This window comes from Chrysochloris asiatica, unplaced genomic scaffold (genome assembly GCF_000296735.1).
Source record: "Chrysochloris asiatica unplaced genomic scaffold, ChrAsi1.0 scaffold00032, whole genome shotgun sequence".
NCBI lineage: Eukaryota > Metazoa > Chordata > Mammalia > Afrosoricida > Chrysochloridae > Chrysochloris > Chrysochloris asiatica.
In genome coordinates, this window is record NW_006408550.1 from 1,617,644 (window position 1) to 1,638,372 (window position 20,729).

Here is a 20,729-nt window from a genome sequence, read left to right on the forward strand (position 1 = left end):
ATGGGATTTTGTTGCTGTTTTCTGGTAAGTGTACTTCTAGTGACCTTTTACCCATTTAGAACTTATTTTTCCCAAATCTGGGAAAAGAAGCTGGATGACAAATTTGCTTGGTAGTTCATCAAAATTTGGAAGCATCAAAGACATTACTAAAAACACAATAAAACAAAACATCCTAATTAGCGTAAATATTTCATAAAAAATATAACAACATGTCAAACTAAATCATACACCTCATGTTGTTCTTATTATCTGATAAATAAGTTTTGAGGCCAGGTTCACAGGATGCACGGTTATTCATAAAAATAGCAGGGATCAGGGTACTAAATTTTATATTCTCAAAATTCCCGGAGTCGCACCGTCCCTGCTGATACAATCATTACAAAACTGTGCCCCTCCTCTGAAAATGTTAGCCTCGTTCTGCATATTGTTGCATTTTTCAGTTAGTTTTTCATCTAAGGGTTTGAAACGTTTTTGATTCTCATGTGTAATAGTTGTCATCAATTCGGACTTTGGACAATCTGTGTAACGAGTAGAACTGCTCCTTAGGGTTTTCTTGGCTGTAATCTTAACAGGAGGAGCTCTGGTAGTGTAGTGCTTACGAATCGGGCTGCTAACCTCAAGGTCAGCAGGTCGAAATGACCAGCCATTCTGCAGGAGAAAGATGAGGCTTTCTGCGCCCATAAAGATTTAGAGCCTTGGAAACCTATGCAGGGTCATGATGAGTTGGAACCGACCCCATGATACTTTACAACCACAACAACAACAGTTGTAACAGGGAAGTCCTGGTGTTGTGCTGTAGGATAATGCACTGGACCGCAAGGTTGGTTTGAATTGCAAGGTCGGTGGTTCAAACTCACCAGCCATTCCTTGGAAACTGTATACAGGGCTTCTATGAGTCAGAACCAACTTGACGGCACTTAACAACAACAACAATATTAACAGGAGACACCCTGGTGGTACAGTGGCTAAGCACTCAGCTTAAGGTTGACAGTTCAAACTCATCAATGGCTCTGTGGGAAGAGATGCGACAGCCTGCTTTCATAAAGATGGTAGTTTGGAGACCCCACGGGGCCAGTTCTTTTCGGTCCTGTGAATCACAGCATCATTGTGAATGGAATGGACTCAATGGTAACAGGTTTGCCTTTTGGTATTTTCAATCTTAACAAAGTCCTAGAAGCAGATTGCCAGATTTTTGCTTCCACAGTATTGTGGGTAGGTTTGAACCACCAACCTTGAGCTTAACAGTCAAGAATAAAACATTTGTGCTTCTCAGAGACCTTAATTAAAAGTTGATTCTGATTTATAGTAAGCCTGCATAGGGTTTCCAAGGAGCAGCTGGTAGATTTGAACCACTGACCTAGTGGTTAGCAGTACAGTGCTGATCCTACAGCACCACACCAGGATTCCAATGAAAGATATTTGGATGTCACACAATTGGAAGTGGGAGTCACAGGTGCACCCGTTTTGTTGCATGCAGTCCACAGACATGAAGTAGATGTTCTCCGAAATAAGGAAACATTGAGCACCCCCAGCCTGTGCTGAGAACTCGTCGTCACCTACGCCTGCAAGTGCTGTCCTGGGTGCCTTCAGCTGGCCTCCAAGGAACATCGTGGAAGAAGTCTTTGCATCTCTCACAGTTCGGGCCATCCGTATTGTGCCGGCAGACACACTGACCGTGAACCTGCGTTGGGTGATAAGTAAACCAAGAGGTAAAAGAGGGCTCATCTTGGAGGACTTTGAGGAGTGGAAAATGACCTGCGAGACATGGGGCCTGCTTCCCACATGTTAATTACAATACCAACCTTGACTACTTTTATGATTGGCTTAACTACCTTTCACATTTTTAAAAACTTAATGTGTTCAGTGAACATTTACAATACACTTTGGTTGTGTGTGTCTTTTCTGAATTCTAGGCTCAGGACAGAACATGCAGACTCACTAAAGGAGAGATGGAATAGGGAAAGAAGTGTGTGTTTAGAACTTGGAAACATAAGGGAGAACAGGAAGCTAGAAAAAAGAAAGAATTTGGAGATAGGTGTGCAATACTTTCGGGTTTCCACGAAAGTGGGCATTTTTTGAAAGGAAGAAACTATTTCCAGTGAGATCTAGAAGAAGTTGACTGTGAAGGTACAGGAGTCTTAATATCAAGTCTTGAATGATTAGGATTAATGAACAGTTTGAAAGCATTAGTAGCCACACTCTCTAGGGCTCTGCATAGAAATACAGTTATTCTATCAATCACTTACTATTAGCCTCAAGAACAAGAGATCTCTGCAGTGAGAAGATACAGAAGATGCAGTGTAATCATGTTGCTTAGATTGGCTATTTCCCTGATTATCAGACATTGTTGAAGCATGTTACTATAGAGTACAGGAGCTTACACACACACAATAGGTCTTCAACCAATTTTTTGGTGAGAGAATGAATGTGGAATTACAGTTCCTCTCCATCAAATCTCCATTCCCTACAAGACAAACCGAAAACAAGAGAAAGACTGATAAAGCCACAAATCCTGCTTACCCATAGTCCTTGCTGGATGCCCTGTATGTGGCAGAATCCATGGGAACCTCTGTCTAGAGAATCAGAAGTTTCCCTAGGTGGCCTGTCAGGATGTTGAATACTATGTGTCCAAACACAAAGCTGCCCTTTCTAATCCACACTCAGCATGAGGATAGTGAAGGTCAGGCAGCAATGCCAACTCTTCTTTTGGATTCATAACTCACCATTCCAGGAGGGCTGAAAACATCTCCCCGCACCTTCTGCACTGGGACACATTCACTGGCATGGCCATTGCAAAAACAGCTTCCCCGAACAACCATCTCATACAAAGCATAGTAGTATTTCTCAAGGGACTCATTTTGCCTCCTTCCAAGCAAAGTATCCCCAAGGGTATGGAGTTTGGTAAAGTTTATCCTCAGGTTTGTTAGTGTCACAAGGTCTAGAGAAAGTAAAGCAATGAATTTGCATCCATTCAAGGAAGCCTTCTTTGGTATCCCTTTAATATACTACAGGGATATGATATTAAGGAATACATATTTGTACTTGGAAATTTAAAAAAAGGAGCTGATGTAAAATATAGAAAGCAATTCATACCCTGGATGTAAGGACTGTAAGGGTTTTCTATTTCAAAACTGGGATCCAAAACCTTTAAAACAACCTGTAAAACAAATGTAGGTAAATTCATAGTATTCTGCCCAAAAACATAATTATCAAATATGGTTCTAAAGAAGAGAACTTAACTTGATAAGAAGACTAAACCATTGCATTCCAGTTGGTGTAGGATACAGGTTATCATTTGGGTAACACAAACAATAATATCAAGAATGAAAATGAATGAAGGTTATTAAATGTTATATGAACAACTGGCCTATAGAGACAGAAATGGTGATACCACTGGTGGAAAGAGCTCTTGAGCTGAGTTCAGATGGAAAATGGACGATGGCATTCCAGCAAGCCATTGTCACATTGGATCTGCCAGGGAATTCTGGAGCTGTCTTCTGCCTCTCACTCTTGTGCTTCACCTGAGGAAACAGTAGCCCACACTCCTGGTGTGGCGCTGTCCGGTAATGCACTGGACTTCAAAGTCGAATTGAACCACAAGATTGGTGGTTCAAGCTCACTAGCTTGAACCCTATACAGGGTCACTATGGGTCGGAACCGACTCAATGGCACACAACAACAATAATCCTACTCTTACTCCAACCCTCTGCTGGTCACCAGCTCTGCTTAGAAGGACATTTCTGGCAAGAGTCTGTCTGAGTAGTGGCCACAGAGATGAGACAACGAATCCAGGAGTAGTGCTAGCCTTTGTGGCTCTTTCCCAAGGTTTAGAACAGGAACTGTGTGCCAGGCTGCCCAGACTTACAAGTGGGGCACAGGCTGAATTTCAGCCCCCACTCACTTTCAGCTGGGCACTCTTGTGTAGGATTACTTTCTATAATGTAATTGATATTTATCTGTGTTTGTGATGAATTCTGGAACCATCTCAATGTTTATTTCAATAGCACATTTAGATACTTCTGGCCCTATAGGATAAAGTCCTGGACCACAAGGTCGATTTGAACCACAAGGCTGGTGGTTCAAATCCACCAGCTGCTCCTCGGAAATCATATACAAGGTTGCTGTGAGTTGGAACTGACTTGATGGCACTTAACAACAGCAATAACAACATTCTCTTTTTTCCAAAAAAACGAACAGCTCAAGTTACATTAAGTAAACACTACCAAAAATTTTAAAAATAAAAATTAACCAGATTAAAAAAAAAAGTTTCATGTAAGTAAAAGAAATCCATGGAAGGAAATGTTACCTCACCACCAGTTGACGGTTCGATGTCTGAATATTTGGAGTCACAAACAAGATCTCCCACTTCCTGGGCTTGGCCAGATGTGCTGTTGGGAAAGGAAGTAGCACAGTCTCTTGCAAAATATCTTAGAACTTTCCAGGTGTGTCCGTGGTCTGTGGAACGTTCAACTAACATTGCAGCAGGCCGAAAAGTCTATGAACAAATGAGTTCAACTTGTAATGCTCTACAAAGGCAGATTGTATTACCCTTCAGATTTTTCAGACTTTGTTTTTTTAAATAAATATATTATGCAGTAAATACACTGAAAACTCTACAAATAAGTATTTATGAACACAGACTTTATCCTCAATCAAATTCCACTTAAAAATATTTATGGTCTGTGAATTATTAATTAAAGAATGATAGGAAGGAAGATGGCATATAAATAAAAGAATAAATATAATTAACATTTTATAGTAATTTGTAGGTGGTTCTCTTTCCTGGAGTCCTTGGGTTGTGTAAACAATTAATGAGCCCATCTGCTAACCTAAAGGTGGAAGTTGGAGTCCTACAGTGGCACCTTGGAAGAAAGACCTATCAATCTACTTCTGAAAAATTGGCCGTTGGAAACCCTATAGCATATTGATGTGCATGGCGTGTCAGTGAGTTGGGATTGACTCAGTAGCAGCCATTATAACTTGTGTTTTTGTTTTCTTCTTTGCCTATAATGTTCCTCTGACAAACTCAACACCAAACCCAAGCAAAACTCAAATCAAAACCCAACCACAAAGTTTACTCTGAGTCTCAGTAACCAATGCAGTGTCTTCAATGAAGAATGTCCTTAGCATTCTAATTATATCTCTATTTCTGCACTTACCACTTGTATTAAAATGTCCTATTTATATGTTTGTGGAGTCCTGGTGTGGTGCTCTGGGTTAATGCACTGGACTGCAAGTTGGTTTGATCTGCAAGTTTGGCAATTCAAACTCACCAGTCACTCCTCAGAAGCCCTATACAGGGTTGCTATGGGTCAGAACTGACTTGACGGCAGTTAGCAACAACAACATATAAGCAATGGACTGTAAAGCACAAGTTCAGCAGTTCAAACCTACCAGCTGATTCTCAGATAACGTATACAGGGTTGCTATGAGTTGGAACCAACTCCATGACACTTAACCACAGCAACCCTTTACTTGACTGTGAGCTCAGGGCAAAGACTCATGTTTCTTCATTTAACATTTTATATTTATTCTTCATTACCAAAATATAGAACCAGCCTGACATCAAAATGAGTCCAATTAGAGAATAACACAGTGATTTTCTCTGGCATTAATAAAGACCTCTCAATTTTTCTTCTCTTGACCATAATCTTTCTATAGTTTCCTAAATATTTTCTATTTCCTGCCCTCTTTTTGTCTTGTGGTTCCTATTACATTAGTGTTTGAAGTTTTCCTTTAGCTGCATCTTCTACTCTTCGAAGGTATTTTTCATTTTGTTTCGCTCTTAGATTAATACTTAGTTTTATTGATTTTTTATCTAAGAACAAAAACCCAAATGATAATGCTCAACCTGGATTTATAGTTTGTCTGTTTGTTTGCTTCTGCAGGGAAGAGAGGAAGTGTAACACCAGCTAAATAGAGAACCTTTTATAAATGATAAAGGGGCTGCAGGCCTGTACATCAGTACCTTAAAGGTCATTATAAGATGACTGAACTGAAATAATGCCTCTAGATCCAGTCTTATGCTGACACGATCAAGACCTAAAGAAAAATCCAAAAAGAACAAAATCAGTGATTTTGAGAGACCCCTATTTATCATGTTAACTCCTCACTGTTGCTTGCATGAGATAAAATCTCATCACTGTTTCCCAATTTGTTGACCACTATGTGCCCAGGAGAGCTATATAAGAGCAAGACAGGATTTCTCCTGATGGTGCCCACATCCATCTTTTTGTGGTAACATACACAGCCACTGTGTGGCAGCACTACATACCACCAGGTAGTGCCACAACATTTCCCAAAAATGGAAAAAGAGGACTCAATTTCCTTGTATGCAAGTTTTAACAATACGTGAACATGAGCTATAAAGCCTTAGCATGATAAATCTAGTGTATCCTTCTCTTTCAACAACTAATAACAGTCATTCAAACTGGAGTGTTATTGTCTCTTGGCATAAAACACAACTTGGAATTTCCCTCTTGGAGTAGGAATCTGTGAGTTCCTCTATGTGTGTTGCTCAGGACTGTGACCTCAACTAGTTAACTCTGATCCATCTGTAGCGTGGGCGAGGAGGGTCAGCCCTCTTTAGAGCAACACTGTCTAACAGAACTAGAGTGAGTCACATATGTGACTACATATTTCCTAGTAGTTGTTAACACTGTCTGTGATAGGCTAATATCCAGATGCCTACAAGGAAGATCAGTTACCACCACTGTTACTCAAATTTATTCACCAACCACTAAAGCCAATGATGATGAATTTGAAGAATTCTACCAACTTCTTCAGTCTGAAATTGATCAAACATGCAATCAAGATGTATTGGTAATTACTGGTGATTGGAATGCAAAGATTGGAAACAAAGAAGAAGGATCAATAGTTTAAAAATATAGCCTTGGTGATAGAAATGAAGCTGGAGACCACATGATAGAATTTTGCAAGACCAATGACTTCTTCATTGGAAACACCTCTTTTAACAATATAAACGACTACTATACATATGGACCTCACCAGATGGAATATACAGAAATCGAGTTGTTTTACATCTGTGGAAAAGGACGGTGGAAAAGCTCCATATCACCAGCTAAAACAAGGCCATGGGCAGACTGTGGAACAGACCATCAATTGCTCATGTGCACATTCAGGATGAAGTTGAAGAAAATTTAAGCCAGTCCACAAGAGTCAAAATGTGACCTTAAGCATATCCCACCTGAATTTAGAGATCATCTGAAGAACAGATTTGACTTATTAGACACTAAAGATCAAAGACCAGAAAAGTTGTGGGATGACATTAAGAACAACGTACAGGGAAAAAAGCAAAAGGTTAGTAAGAAGACAAGAAAGGCTTAGAATCTTTCTCACAGAGTAAGGTTTAGAATATCTGGGACATTTTAATACTTTCAGCACTTGTCAATTTAGATTAGCCACATTTCAAGTGCTCAATAGTCTGGTGTGGCTTCTTGTTGTTGTTGTAAGTGCAGTGAAGTCGGTTTAGACTCATAGTGACCCTGTATGGGGTTTCTGAGGAGTGACTGGTGGATTTAAACCTCCAACTTTACGGTCCAAATTGACCTTGTGGTCCAGTGCTTATCCTACAACACCACACCAGGACTCCTAGTGGTTCCCACATTGTACAGAGCAGCTCTACAGCACAGTGGCTGGGCTGCAGTAAATTGGAATGCCGCTTAGAGCTTCAGGCCAAGCCAGCTTGGGGAAGGACTTGTTACTGGGAGGTCCACCATGTTCCAGGTCTGGAAAGAACTCCTAATCCTTTCCAAAAAAGTCTCCTTTCCTCTCTCTGAAGATCCTGATTTAGAACCCTTATTCTATGTAATTGGCTTATTTGGCTCTGATAGACATTTTGGAGACATTTGTTTCCTGAGGAGACAAGGAACAAATAAATGCTAGGCATGTTTTTAAAACAACTATTGAACAAAAATTGGTGCTGTTCATCAATGAAGATTGGTGTAGTAAAACCCACTATGTGTTCATTAAGGAGACTACAATTAGAGATTCTTAATTAGGATCCAGAATGAACTAACACTTAAAGCTTAAGCTAACAATTTATCAATATCATAGATAAGACTTTAAAGGTCAAAAATCCTAAATGAAAGAAGAGGAAACAATATGGGTAGAAAGAGTGAGAACACAATGTGAAGAATACCATTAGTATTGCTGGTCTGTTCATATAGAAATTGTGAATGGATGTATATTTGGTTGTGCATATTACCAAAATGAACCAGCATGTAGTAGACACTGATCACTCATTTATCAAACAGGTAACATAGAAAAAAAGTCTTATATTATCCTTGCCTTAAGTTATCTTATGCAGTATGACTATTCCTGTACTCTTCTCCACTGGTTTAGGAATTCCTAAGGGAATTATGTTTAGATGTATGAAGACAATAGGTGATTGCAGCCAAAAGTATAACATATGGAGATGTGGTGAGTGGTAGGAGTTTAAGGAAAACTGGAAGAGTCTCAGGAGCTCTGGTGATACAGTGGTTGAATGCTGCTAACAGAAATGTTGGTGGTTCGAACTCACCAGTCACTCTGTAAGAGAAAAATGCGGCCATTTGCTTCCACAAATATTACAGCTTTGGAAACCCTGTGGAATGGTTCTATTCTGTTCTACAAGATCCCTGTGAGTCAGAATCAACTCACCAACAATGGGTGGAAAGGTGCCACATCAGTATTGAAGAGGGGCCGTTATGACTGAGCTAACCTCCATTGGAGAGTTTGACTTGAGTGGACATGAAGGCACATGGAATCCAATGCTAGGAGTGGTACATGAGGAATCCCTGATCTAGTCCACACTTAAAGAGTAAGGGGATAGGAAACACAGATGCATGCCATTATGGGGTACAGTATTACAGCCTTTCATGAATTGTTGTTAAGTGTCGCCGAGTCGGTTCCGACTCATAGCCACCCTGTATAGGATTTTCATGATGAGTTTTCATGAATAGGGAAGGGAATATATTCAAGAGAGGGAAGAATCTCCGTCAGTAGCCAACTACCCTTTCAATTCAATTTTTTCTTTTAAAATATTTGGCTTACAACAAGAGGCAGGTAATTCATTTTTTCCCTCTTGTACTTCCTGGTGTGGTACTGTGTTTTAATGCACTGGACTGCAAAGTCAGTTTGAACATCAACGTCTGCGGTTCAAGCTCACCAGTTGCTCCTCAGAAACCCTATATAGGTTCGTTATGGGTCGGAACTGACTCGACGGCACTTAACAACAACAACAATGTGTTGGAAGAAACACTGGTAGTGCAGTGGCTAAGTGCTCTGTTGCTAACTTAAAGTTCTGTGGTTCGTACCAACCAGGGGCTCAAAGAGAGAACGATGTAACCTTTCACTTGGTGAAGATAACAGACTAGGAAACCCTATGGGGCAGTTCTACTCTGTTCTATGGGCTTGCTACCAGTCGGGTTCAACTTGATGGAAATGGTTTTGGCTTTAGTTTGTGTGTATGTGATGCAGAAGGAAAACACACATGTGCTTACTCTCAGTTGTTCCCCGGAGTTGTTCATTCAGTTGCATCAGTGTGTTTTATATGTGGTGCTGCAGGACAATGCGCTGGACTGCAAAGGTCAGTTTGAATAGCAAAGTCGGCAGCTCAAGCTCACCAATAGCTCCTTGGGAACCCTATAAAGGATCACTATGAGTTGGAACCGACTCGACAGCACGTAACGTCAACAACAACCAACATCTCATAAATGTCCTTATTTTGTACAAAGAACAACAAAAGGATGTACAGACATTTTCTCCTTCCACATGAGAACAGGGTGCATTGTGAGTTATGGGCACAAAATACACTTTGATTTCTCTAAATGGAAATATTCACTTTAAAAATGAAAAATAGCTTTTGTTCTTGAATGGGACTCTACATTCTTGGTGAACACTGTTCCATTTCAGTATAACTTCTTGCTGTGGCATTATTTAAAACCACGCAGAGAGAAAGATGTTTGATTAAATAGATTATGAAGAAATTAAAACTTGGAAAGGATATTTATCATACCGTTTTCAGATTGCCACCATTTCTTTTCTCGTTCTGGCTCAAAACTGGTAATGACATTTTCAATGGTGTGGCTGTTGGGTTGGGTGTACCGATCATATGGAAATCTGGAGTCACAGACAAAGCATTTTTGTTCCTTCTGGAAAACATCATCATTAAAATTAAAAATAAAGGATTGTAATTGCTTATTGTTAATCTCAATTTAAAAACAAGCTGTGCTTACTATATTTGTCTTTCAATCTTGCTAAAAATAAAAATAAATATCCAGAGGAAATAACAAGACACTGCTTATTTCCCATCAATAGGTGCTTAAATACAAAAACAATCTAAATTTAAATATGCCTTACACATTTAAAATTTTTATACATTTAGGGTCCAAGTGTGAATTTTTGTGGAACTAATTTGTTTCTCCTATCAGCGACAGGTGATGTGGAAATTATTTTAAATCATTTAATTTAAATCATTAGGATTTATTTTTGAGTTCAAATTACTTCCTTAAGTTAAAAAAAAAAAAAGGAATATTTGGCAGGAAATTAATTTTTTAAATGGCTGTAAGTTATCTTCAGCCATCAACTTTTCTATTCTAGATTTTATAAACAAAGCATTTGGCAGAAAATCCTCCTAAACCTTTAGATCACACCTATGGGTTTTGTCAAAGATTTTCATCAAATTCACAACAGAGAGGTCCACCACTGGCTAGAAGGTCTTGGAAATGGTTTTGCCTACGATGGATTTTTCAAAGGTTGCAAAAACCTGACTTTTGAGTTTGCTGAATTGAATGAATACATTTGTGACTATACTTAAAACTTTTAATTAGCTTTCCAAAGATTTCCAAAGGTCTGCCCAGGAGCTGCATAATTGTTTTGGCTAATACTTTCAGGACTCTGAAAAAGCTTTTTGCAAAGCTCCCAGGATGCAGGAGCTATTTATTATAATTCTCTGTGCTGGAAAAGGCCTACAGTGGCATGCTGTGCTGGTACATACCAGTGAATGTCATTTGATTGTATGTCTGCCTTTGACTTACAAAGTGCTCCCTGATCTCACCTGAGCTACCTCTCTGCCTTTCCTCTACCTGTCTTCCCCTCACCCTCTTGGCTCTACCTACACTTGCTCCTAACTGTTGTTCTAGCATACCAAGAGCCCTCTTACTTTAGGGCCTTGGCACATGCGATTCTTAAATCTACGTGTTTTCACCTCCTGCTCCTTCCCTTGTTTTAGGTCTCTGTTTAAATGCCATCTTCTCAGAGAGCTATTCCTTGATCACCCTACCTAAAACATTATCCCTTCCCCACCCCATGACCTCTGTAATTCTCTATCCCTTATCCCTACTTGAGACTAAGCAAGTATTGTACAGGTATTGTTTTTTTGCCTGTCTCCATCATTAGAATTTAAACTGGATGAGGACAAGCGTTTTGTTTTGTTTGTTACAATATCCCCATTACTCAGAGTAGTGTGCGATACATAGTAGAAGATCAACAAAATCTGTTAAAAGAGTACATGATAATTTAATGATTATTTCAGCAAGTAGAATCTGTTTAAGTAAACCAGCTAGTCAGATATTTACAGTGTTCATTTTAGAATCACTGGCCTCCATGATCTTTCATTTGAAGAAAACCAAAGTTCCTCCTGGAAATTAAGGAGCAATAGAAGCTAGATCAATTCTGCATATGGGTAAGCTTGCCTCAGATCTGTCCTAAAAGAGCAGCAAGACTAAAGTATTTCTAGTAATACTATGGGAAATATTGAGAAAGTGTTTATCTAACTTCAAGACTTGTTGGCCATTTTTTCTATAAACATTTTAGAAGTATAGTCTTGTTGAGACTGCCTAGAAAAGATTCTTAGTCATAATAACTAGATGTGGGAGTCCAGACTTGGTTAACACTATGAGTAATGTTAACTTGAAGCTTCTGAAGAAAATGCTTTGCTTGGTAACTCTTTGTTAGGTAACAGGTGGAAAAAAAATCATCCCCCCACAAATGTTTATCTAGTATTTGTGGCCCCAACTATAACATTTTGTGAACCTGGCAATATTTTGAGTGTTGTTGTTTTTCCCCCAGCCCTAAAATGTATGATTTACTTTAGACAAAATTAAGTCTCTATGGTTTTATTTGCTTTTGGTTTTGGGTATAAATTTGAAAACTAGAAACAGCAGTTTCTAATTATTGTCAGAGTATGCTGGCTTGTGATAACCAGTGGTTGAAGAGCTAGATAGATAATGCTGCTGGTGGGAACTTTCTGAAATTAGAGTTAAGAACTACTTCCTTGTCCAGACCTGGGTTTAGTAAAGCCACCCGAAGGGCCATCTGGTCTACCAGGCCTTGAATTGAGCAAAAGTCCTCTCTGTAATTTCCTAGTACATGTAGAGAGTTTGCTTTCTTACACAGGTACTTCCCAGTATTGTCTCCACTTATTTATAATCATCATTCATTCCTGGGAACCAATCAGGATAGCAAAGCATTTCCCAGAGACCTAAAGGAATTGCCTTAAATGAACAATTTATGGAAGAGTCTGGGCCCTCACATTAGGCTTATGTCCAACTTCCTTCCTGCACATCCTCTCATTTAACTGGTTGACATGATTACCACAAGCTTTGCAGCAGGTAGGACACTCAGATGACCTCAGATGCCTGGTCTGCTCCTGTGTCACACACACACACGTCAAAAAACAAACTACAAAGCTATTGGTCCATTTAATGAATTGTTCTTTAAGAAAAAAAGGTTAGTGATGCCAAAATATGTTCACATTGGGAATTTCTGATTTTTAGAAAATGCAGTCTTCAAGTGGTATTATGGGGCTGGTGGGCAAGGAATTCAAAGTTATGCACCCCTCATTCTCTAAGGCAGAACAGTGAGAACTCATGTTCAGAATAATGGGCTTGAGGCCCCGAAGAATCTTCAGTCTTCATCATGGGAGTCACTAAGGTGCTGTAGAATAATCACTGGGCTGCTGACCACAAGGTCACCAGTTCAAACCCACCAGCTTCTCTGTGGTAGAAAGATGAGACTGTCTTGTTCCCATAAAGATCCACAGTCTTGGAAACCCTATACAACGTCACTATGAGTCAAAATCAACAGGTTTGGTATAGGAGTCCTGGTGTTGCAGGGGTTAAATGTTTGGCTGTTAACTGAAGGGTAGGCAGTTCCAAGACACCACCTGCTCTGCAAGAGACAGATGTGGCAGACAGATGTGGCAGTGTGTTGTTACAAAGGTTTGCAGCCTTGGAAGCCCTATGGGTCAGTTATGCTCTGTCCCATAGACTAGAATCAATTTGACAGGGATTGGGATGAACTTTTTTGTTATAAGAGTCAGTAAGACAGCTAAGTAGACCAGTAGACTGTATAGTAATTTACAGTCAAAGACTGAACCCAAACACTTTTCTGTCTAACTCTAATTTATAATAAGGATTATAAATTAGGCAGATCTCCCTTATTTACTGATTACTCATATTTTCCTAGACTTTGAATGTGTCTCTTTTCTTTAGGAAGGAGTATTGTCTCCTTCTTTTGAGTTGACTGAGTTGCCCAGATATGCTTAGAAAAAAGAGACATCACCTATTAAACAACATCCCAGCAAGTAACCAAAAGACCAACCCACCTCCAGGTAGCTGAGGATGCAGTATTTCTGGGTTCCTCTCAGCCCGCAGGTGGAAGAAGCTGTTAGCTGAGAACCACGGCCCACTAGGAGGTTACCAGTTGTGGGATGACAGGCACCTCTGTTGCATTCATCTTGAGCTTTTGAGTAACTGAGCAACACTTGAACACAAAGCAAACAGTTAATTACATGGTACAGTTGCCTAAGGAGGCACAAGGCCTGAAAAAGCACCTAGTTAAGTCAGAAAGCTAACAGTATACTTATTTCTAATATCAGTTTTATTGTTTATTAAGGATCTCTGGTGGTTCCGTGTGTTAAGAATTGGGCTGCTAACTGAAAGTTCAGTGGTTCATACCCACCTGGTTGGAAGCAATCCATATTTGTGCCCATTCCAAAGAAAGGGGACCCTACAGAATGCAGAAATCATAGAACAATATAATCAACCAATAATATGGCATGCAAGTAAAATATTTCTGAAGATAATTCAGACAGTTGCAGCAGTGTATCAACAGACAAGTGCCAGAAAATCAATAGACAACAGCCAGATTCAGACGAGGACATGGAACTAGGGGTATCATTGCTGATGTCAGATGGTTATGAGCTAAGAGCAGAGAATTTCAGCAAGATGTTTACTTGTGTTTTATTGACAATGCAAAGATTTTCAAACTCTGTGTAGATCATGAAAAACTATGGATAACACAGATAAGAATGGGTATTCCAGAACATTTCATTGTGATCATGAGGAAACTGTACGTAGACCAATAGAACAGAGCAAAAGGATACTGAATGGTTTAAAATCAGGACAGGTGTGCTCCAGGGTTGTATCCTTTCATCATACTTAGTGCATCTGTATGCTGAGTAAATAATCTAAGAAACTGGATTTTATGAAGAACGTGGCATCAGGATTGGAGGAAGACTCATTAACAACCTGAGATATGCTGTTATTACAACTTTGCTTACTGAAAGTGAAGAGAATTAAATTCCTTACTGATGAAGATCAAAGAGCACAGCCTTCAGTATGGATTGCATCTCAGTGTAAAGAAAACAAAAATCCTTACAACTGTACTAATAAATAAAATCATGATAAATGGAGAAAAGATTGAAGTTGCCAGAGACTTTATTTTGCTTAGATCCACGATTAATACTCATGGAAGCAGCAGCCAAATCTGCTACACAAAACCTCATGTTCAAGAGCAAAGATACCAGTTTGAGGACTAAAGTGCACCAGACCCAAGCCATGGTATTTTGAATTGCTTCATATGCATGTGAAAGCTAGACAATGAGTAAGGAAGATGGAATAAGAATTGATGCATTTGAGTAATGGAGTCGGAAAAGAACTTCAAAAGTACTATGGACTGCCAGAAGAACAAATAAACGGTGAAAGAAGTACAACCAGAACACTTCTTAGAAATCAGGATGGCAAGACTTTGTCTCTCAGACTTAACCTCATATGCATGCAAAAGCTGGACAGTGAATAAGGAAGACCATAGAAGAATTGATGCCTTTGAGTTATGGTGTTGGAGGAGAATACTGAAAGTGCCATGGGCTGCCAAAAGAACCAACAGATCCATTTTGGAGGAAGTGCAGCCAGAGTGCTCCAAGATGGCCAAACTTTGTCTCTCATAATTTGGACATATTGTCAGGAGGAACCAGTCGCTGGAGAAAGATATCATGTTTGGTAAGGTGGAGGGTGAAAGAAAAAAAGAAGACCCCCAACGAGATGGATTGGTCAAGTGACAGCATCGATGGACTCTGTGGCAACAGTAGTGAGGTTGGCCCAGGATCGGGCAGTGTTTCATTCTACTGTGCATAAGGTCACTATGGGTCGATACTGAATCGATGACACCTAACAACAACAACAACAATTAGTTGGGACCAGTCCTTGGCAAAGGACACCATGCTTGGTAAAGTTGAGTGTCAACAAAAAAGAGGAAGACCCTCAATGAGGTGGATTGGCACAGTGGTAGCAGCAATGGCTCAAATGTAACAACAATTTTGAGGATGGTGCCGGACCATGCAGTGTTTATTCTGTTGTGCATAAAGTCACTATGTGTTGGAACCAAGTTGATGGCACCTAGTAACTATAGCAACAGATATCCAATATCCAGAATATACAAATGTATAGAGGCAAAAGTTAGTGGATAGGAGGCTGTGGGGAAGTGGAAATGGAGAATTATTTCTAAAAGCACATTGGATTCCTGTTTGGGTTGATGAAAAGCTTGGAAACAGATAATAGTAATGGTTGTAGAGTATGGTAAACGAATTGTACACTTAAAATGGCAAATTTTTATTATATTTTTATCCCAGGAAACATTTTTTTTAAAAAAAGGATGTTGAGGATAAAATAAATTTGGGTAATAATATTCCTCCTTTGACTATTTTGCTGATGTTCCATGTGGATTAAGTAAGATTCTCCTTAGTGATGTATTTGTGTAGACAAGTTTCATCCTGAATCATTTTATTGCAATTGTTGGCTTAGAGATTTAGCATGTTTTTATAACTTGACTTGACCCAACTTGTTCTAATCAGATATGTACTTTTCAGAAGTAGAACTATTCCAGGATATAGAGAAATTGAACTACTATTCATAAAATATTATATATGAGAATATGAATTTTTTTTTTTTTTTTTTGCATTTAGAATACTTGGCAACAACAGGTGATTAGAACCATGAGCAGTTGAACTAACTTTCATGCCTGAACATAGACTCAGCAAAATTCTTCTGGGCAGAAATTTTCAACTGTTAGATTATCACAGCAACAGGGTGGAACTGATTCAGAGAATAAAGATGCTCATATCTCTGGGCAACCACTGTGTTCCCTTAAAACTGACATACAGCTCGAACATAGAATCACATTAACAATTCATTTAGGAGATCTGCTCATTTATAGAAAACTTGGAGTAAATTCTTCTATGAAATGAAGGATCACTTTGTAGAAATAATTATGATTTCATGATTCATCAATTTAATAATTTATTATTACATTTTAAAAAGATGTGAGATAGTCTCACATGCTTTGGAGCTCACTTCAGTGTTTTAGAGAAGGCAAGCACATACATTCATGTAGTCATACTCATTTAGTTACTATGGATAAGGAACTGTGCAAAGAACACATGTCAGATAAGGTTCGTACTTTCCAGCCAGCTCCCCAAACCCATGGGGCCAATGCACTTTTTGGTTTTTGTTCTTAACTCTCTCAGTCAAAATGCCTGACCATTATTAAATAGACTCCAACATTATAAATATATATCTATCTATATATCTAGATCTAGATCTAGATATATAGATATTACTATAAATATAAGTCTATACATGTGTGTACATATTACTTGCATTTAAAACTATTCATAATTAGTTTGGGCATTTCCTGGTTGGTAATTCAGACTTCCACCATTCATCTGTCAGTCTGTCATACTTTGTTGTTGCTGTCGAGTTTGTTCCGACTCATAGCGAAGCCGTATAGGGTTTTTGACAAGCAACTGGTGTGTTTGAACTGCTGACAGACTGGGTAGAAAGACTTGGTCACATATTTCTGAAAATCAGCCCATGAAACTCTTATGGATCACCATAGAATGTTGACGGAAAGATGGAGTGCTGGAAGATGAGCCTTCTAGGTTGGGAAGCATTCAGATTATAGTGGTTACAAGAATGGACTCCAAACCAATCATCATGAAGATGGTGCAGGACCATGGAAACATGCTTTGGTCTGTTGTAATTGGTGCCAACTCAGTGGCAACTAATAACCACGACTACATAGCCATGGGCAGCCCAAGAGATTTGGGATAGACCACGGCATATTTAGAAATCCAGGTTCTATTTCAGTAAGGCCATTTCTAGTCAAGCTAATTTAGTTTTGAAGAGTTCTCCCATGAGAGGGGTGTCTAGTCTGGAAGGGCTCTCTGAGCAATTGGAATGTGGGCTAGTGTGGTGCTGAGGGTTAATGCACTGGACTGCAAGGTTGGTGGCTCAAGCTCACCAGCCGCTCCTTGGAAACCCTATACAAGCGGGCTACAAGTTGGAACCAACTCAACAGCACTTAACAGCAACAACAACAACAAGGTAGACAATAGAGTGGCTATAGAGCAGTGACTTCCTGCATTCCCTTCAGATTTCAGGCACTGGTAGAATCCCACAGAGCATTCCAAGTAGCTGTAGATCATAACAACTCTCTAACCAACCGAGGTCAGCTGTAAGCCTCATAGTCCTGGGGTGTGGAGTATAACCTGATAGTCCCAGGTGGACCAAGGGAATCTGCTCCCACTGGTCTGTGGCTCACATTGAAGAGGAGGGAGTTTTCAACAGAGAAAGAATGAGTAGCTCCACATCCAAGCCTTTCTTCTTTCCTCCCTTACCAGCAAAGCTAGCTGCAAAATGACTCCAGGGCTGGGGAATGGCAAAATTACAAAGGAGAGATTCTTAGTTTGCTTCCCTGAAAACACTGAGAATGCATTTTTGAAGAGAAGATTCCAAGAAATTTACTTAGCACTCAGTAACCAAAGGCAGGGCCTCTGTTGCTAGAGAAAATTATTGTTGAAAACATCTTTTCTATGACTAATGCCAATTATTCTCAGCTCATTGAAAACAGCAGAAGCATGGTGAATTAGACTATTTCACTTAGAGCTGTTTGTTACTTATTTAGAAGAAAAAACATTGCCTCTAAAATCTTTTTAAGACCCTTGGGATAATCGCTACATTCAAATTGGTGGTTATGTGCCGTGGAGTTGGTTCCAACCAATATAGACCCTGTATAGGGTTTCTGAGTCCGTATATCTTTACAGGAACAGAAAGGCTTGTCTTTCCCCTCAGAACTGCTGGCAGTTTTGAACTACTGACCGTAAGATTAGCAGTCTGACTCGTAACCACTATGCTACCAGAGCTGAGTTATTTGAATACACATACACACACACATTATATTGTCAGTTGAGAAGCTGAAAGTATTTTACCAGGATTATTTACTGATGATAACATTCCATTGAACTTCCTTTGCCTTTGAGTCTATTCTCACTTATGGCAAACCCAAGTGTTATTAAGTAGAACTGCCCCATAGAATTGTCTTGGCAGTAATCGTAGTGCAAATAGATCTGCAGGCCTTTCTGCCGTGACCCTGCTGGATGTATCTGAACCTCCATGTTTAGGTTAGTAGTATTTATGTGTGGATACTAAGCATGACTAAGTGGATTTCTAATCGCATGACATAGTCACACCGCTCATATAAATCCATTGTCTTCAAGCTGATTTAGACATATAGCACCCCAATAAGACAGGGTGGGACTGCCTCACAAGGTTTCCAAGGCTGTTATTTGCAGAAACAGATTGCCACTTATTTATCCTGTAGAGCAATGGGTAGGTTTGGACCACCAACCTTTGGTTAGCAACTAGCATTTAATCTCTGCCCCAGCAGTGCTCTTGCAGATATATATAGAATTATAGAATAAAAATAATTGGATATGCTTTAAAATGACTTCTGCTCAAGTTTTTAATACAATTCAACACAGGCAGAAAATAGATTTTGACAACTAATACTCACCAAGGTGCAAAAAAAGGGTCAGTTGAAATTGCATTTCTTTGTCAGGAAATGATTAATTCCAATTTTTCTAGTTTAAGATAAGTCAACCTTGTAGTTCTGTACATTAATCCACAGTGCCACACCAGGACTCTTAACAACAACAAGAAAAATAGGTCAAAGTCAGTGCCTGGTACAGTCAATTATTAATGTCTGCAAATAGTAGTATAAGCCCTCAGATTTGCCCGATAGTCCCTATTCTTTAGGAATACAAAGCACTTTCAGCACTCTAGTCCTTGAAAAATAATAATGTCCCAAATGTCTATGTGACTTGTTATTAATGTTTTAAAAATTGTAACATCACAAAATGTTTTCTAGAAAATAATATAAAACAAAATCAATTTTCTTAGCATATTTTAATTCTTTTTTTTTGCCCATTCATATTGTCATGACATTTTTCCTTTAAAAATTATACAATCAATGCATACACATTGTAGAGAAAGTTCAGATAGGCAAAATAGACAAAATCTCATCTGTAGTATGGCATCTAGAGAAAAGCAGTATTGATATCTTGCTGGATGTTCTTCCAATCGGTTTTTTTTTTTTTTTTGCTTATAAATATTGTTCAAATATGCTATAATGCTATATATTGTTTTAGTTAATATGGTGGTGGTGGCGGTACTGCTGGTGAGCTGTTTCTGACTCATAGAGACCCTATATAGGGATTCCAAGGCTGCAAATCTTTACGGAAGCAGAAAGCCTCATCTTTCTGCTGGAGGAATCAAACAGCTGACCTTTCAGTTAGCAGCCCAATGCATAACCCACTATGCCACCAGAGCCCCTTAATAAATGTGGAAGGGCTTCAAAATAGAAAATGGAATTTAAAGATCATGGAATTTTTCCATGAACGTTTTGAAGGCCCTCATATATAATAAAACATCTTTCAGCACAAACTATTGTGCTTTTTACAGTAGTGATTTTTGATCTAGTGAAGGGTGTCCGGATCACCTGGGGCTTTTATAAGCCAAACTTGCACCTCTTCCCTTTGTAGATTTAGCTGTGCCCCATTGGAGAGACACCACGCTTCTGAGAGTCATTTTCATGGGAGCATATATGTTGTTGTTGTTAGGTGCCCTTGAGTCGGTTCTGACTCATAGCAACCCTATGCATAACGGAACTAAACACTGCTCGGTCCTGTACCATCCTCACAATTGTTTAAAACATGAGCTTGTCGTTACTCCCACTGTGCCATTATGTGGGAGCAACACAGAGAGCAGAGTGTCTCTGCCCCTCGCTGGTTGGGAGGGATGAACACACACTGCTCTGATATACTAGGATTTTATATTAGTGTATAATATTAATCTGAATCCATGGACCACAGTCTATTTACAGAGTCCCTAATATTTGATATCAAAGAGCACAGCCTTCGGTATGGATTGCATCTCAATGTAAAGAAAACAAAAATCCTCACCACTGGACCAATAACCAACATTCTTATCAATGGAGAAAAGGTTGAAGTTGTCAAGGACTTCATTCTTCTTGGGTCAACTATCAACACTCATGGAAGCAGCAGTGAAAAAATCAAACGACGTATTGCATTAGGCAAATCTGCTGCACAA

At 39.3% G+C, this 20,729-nt stretch overlaps 1 protein-coding gene across 1 annotated transcript in view; it reads right to left on the minus strand.

Annotated features, from left to right (window-relative positions):
• Positions 1-19,168, minus strand: part of LAMB4 (laminin, beta 4) — a 108,922-nt gene extending 89,754 nt beyond the window's left edge. Inside the window, exons 1-8 of the mRNA XM_006859276.1 lie at positions 19,135-19,168; positions 13,610-13,767; positions 10,019-10,154; positions 5,969-6,042; positions 4,307-4,495; positions 3,094-3,157; positions 2,724-2,938; positions 1,561-1,681 (exon numbers count right to left, since the gene is read on the minus strand). Of these exons, the coding sequence (XP_006859338.1) occupies positions 1,561-1,681; positions 2,724-2,938; positions 3,094-3,157; positions 4,307-4,495; positions 5,969-6,042; positions 10,019-10,154; positions 13,610-13,767; positions 19,135-19,168 (991 nt within the window). The remainder of the gene's footprint in view (positions 1-1,560; positions 1,682-2,723; positions 2,939-3,093; positions 3,158-4,306; positions 4,496-5,968; positions 6,043-10,018; positions 10,155-13,609; positions 13,768-19,134) is intronic.
• Positions 19,169-20,729: the final 1,561 nt, after the last annotated feature.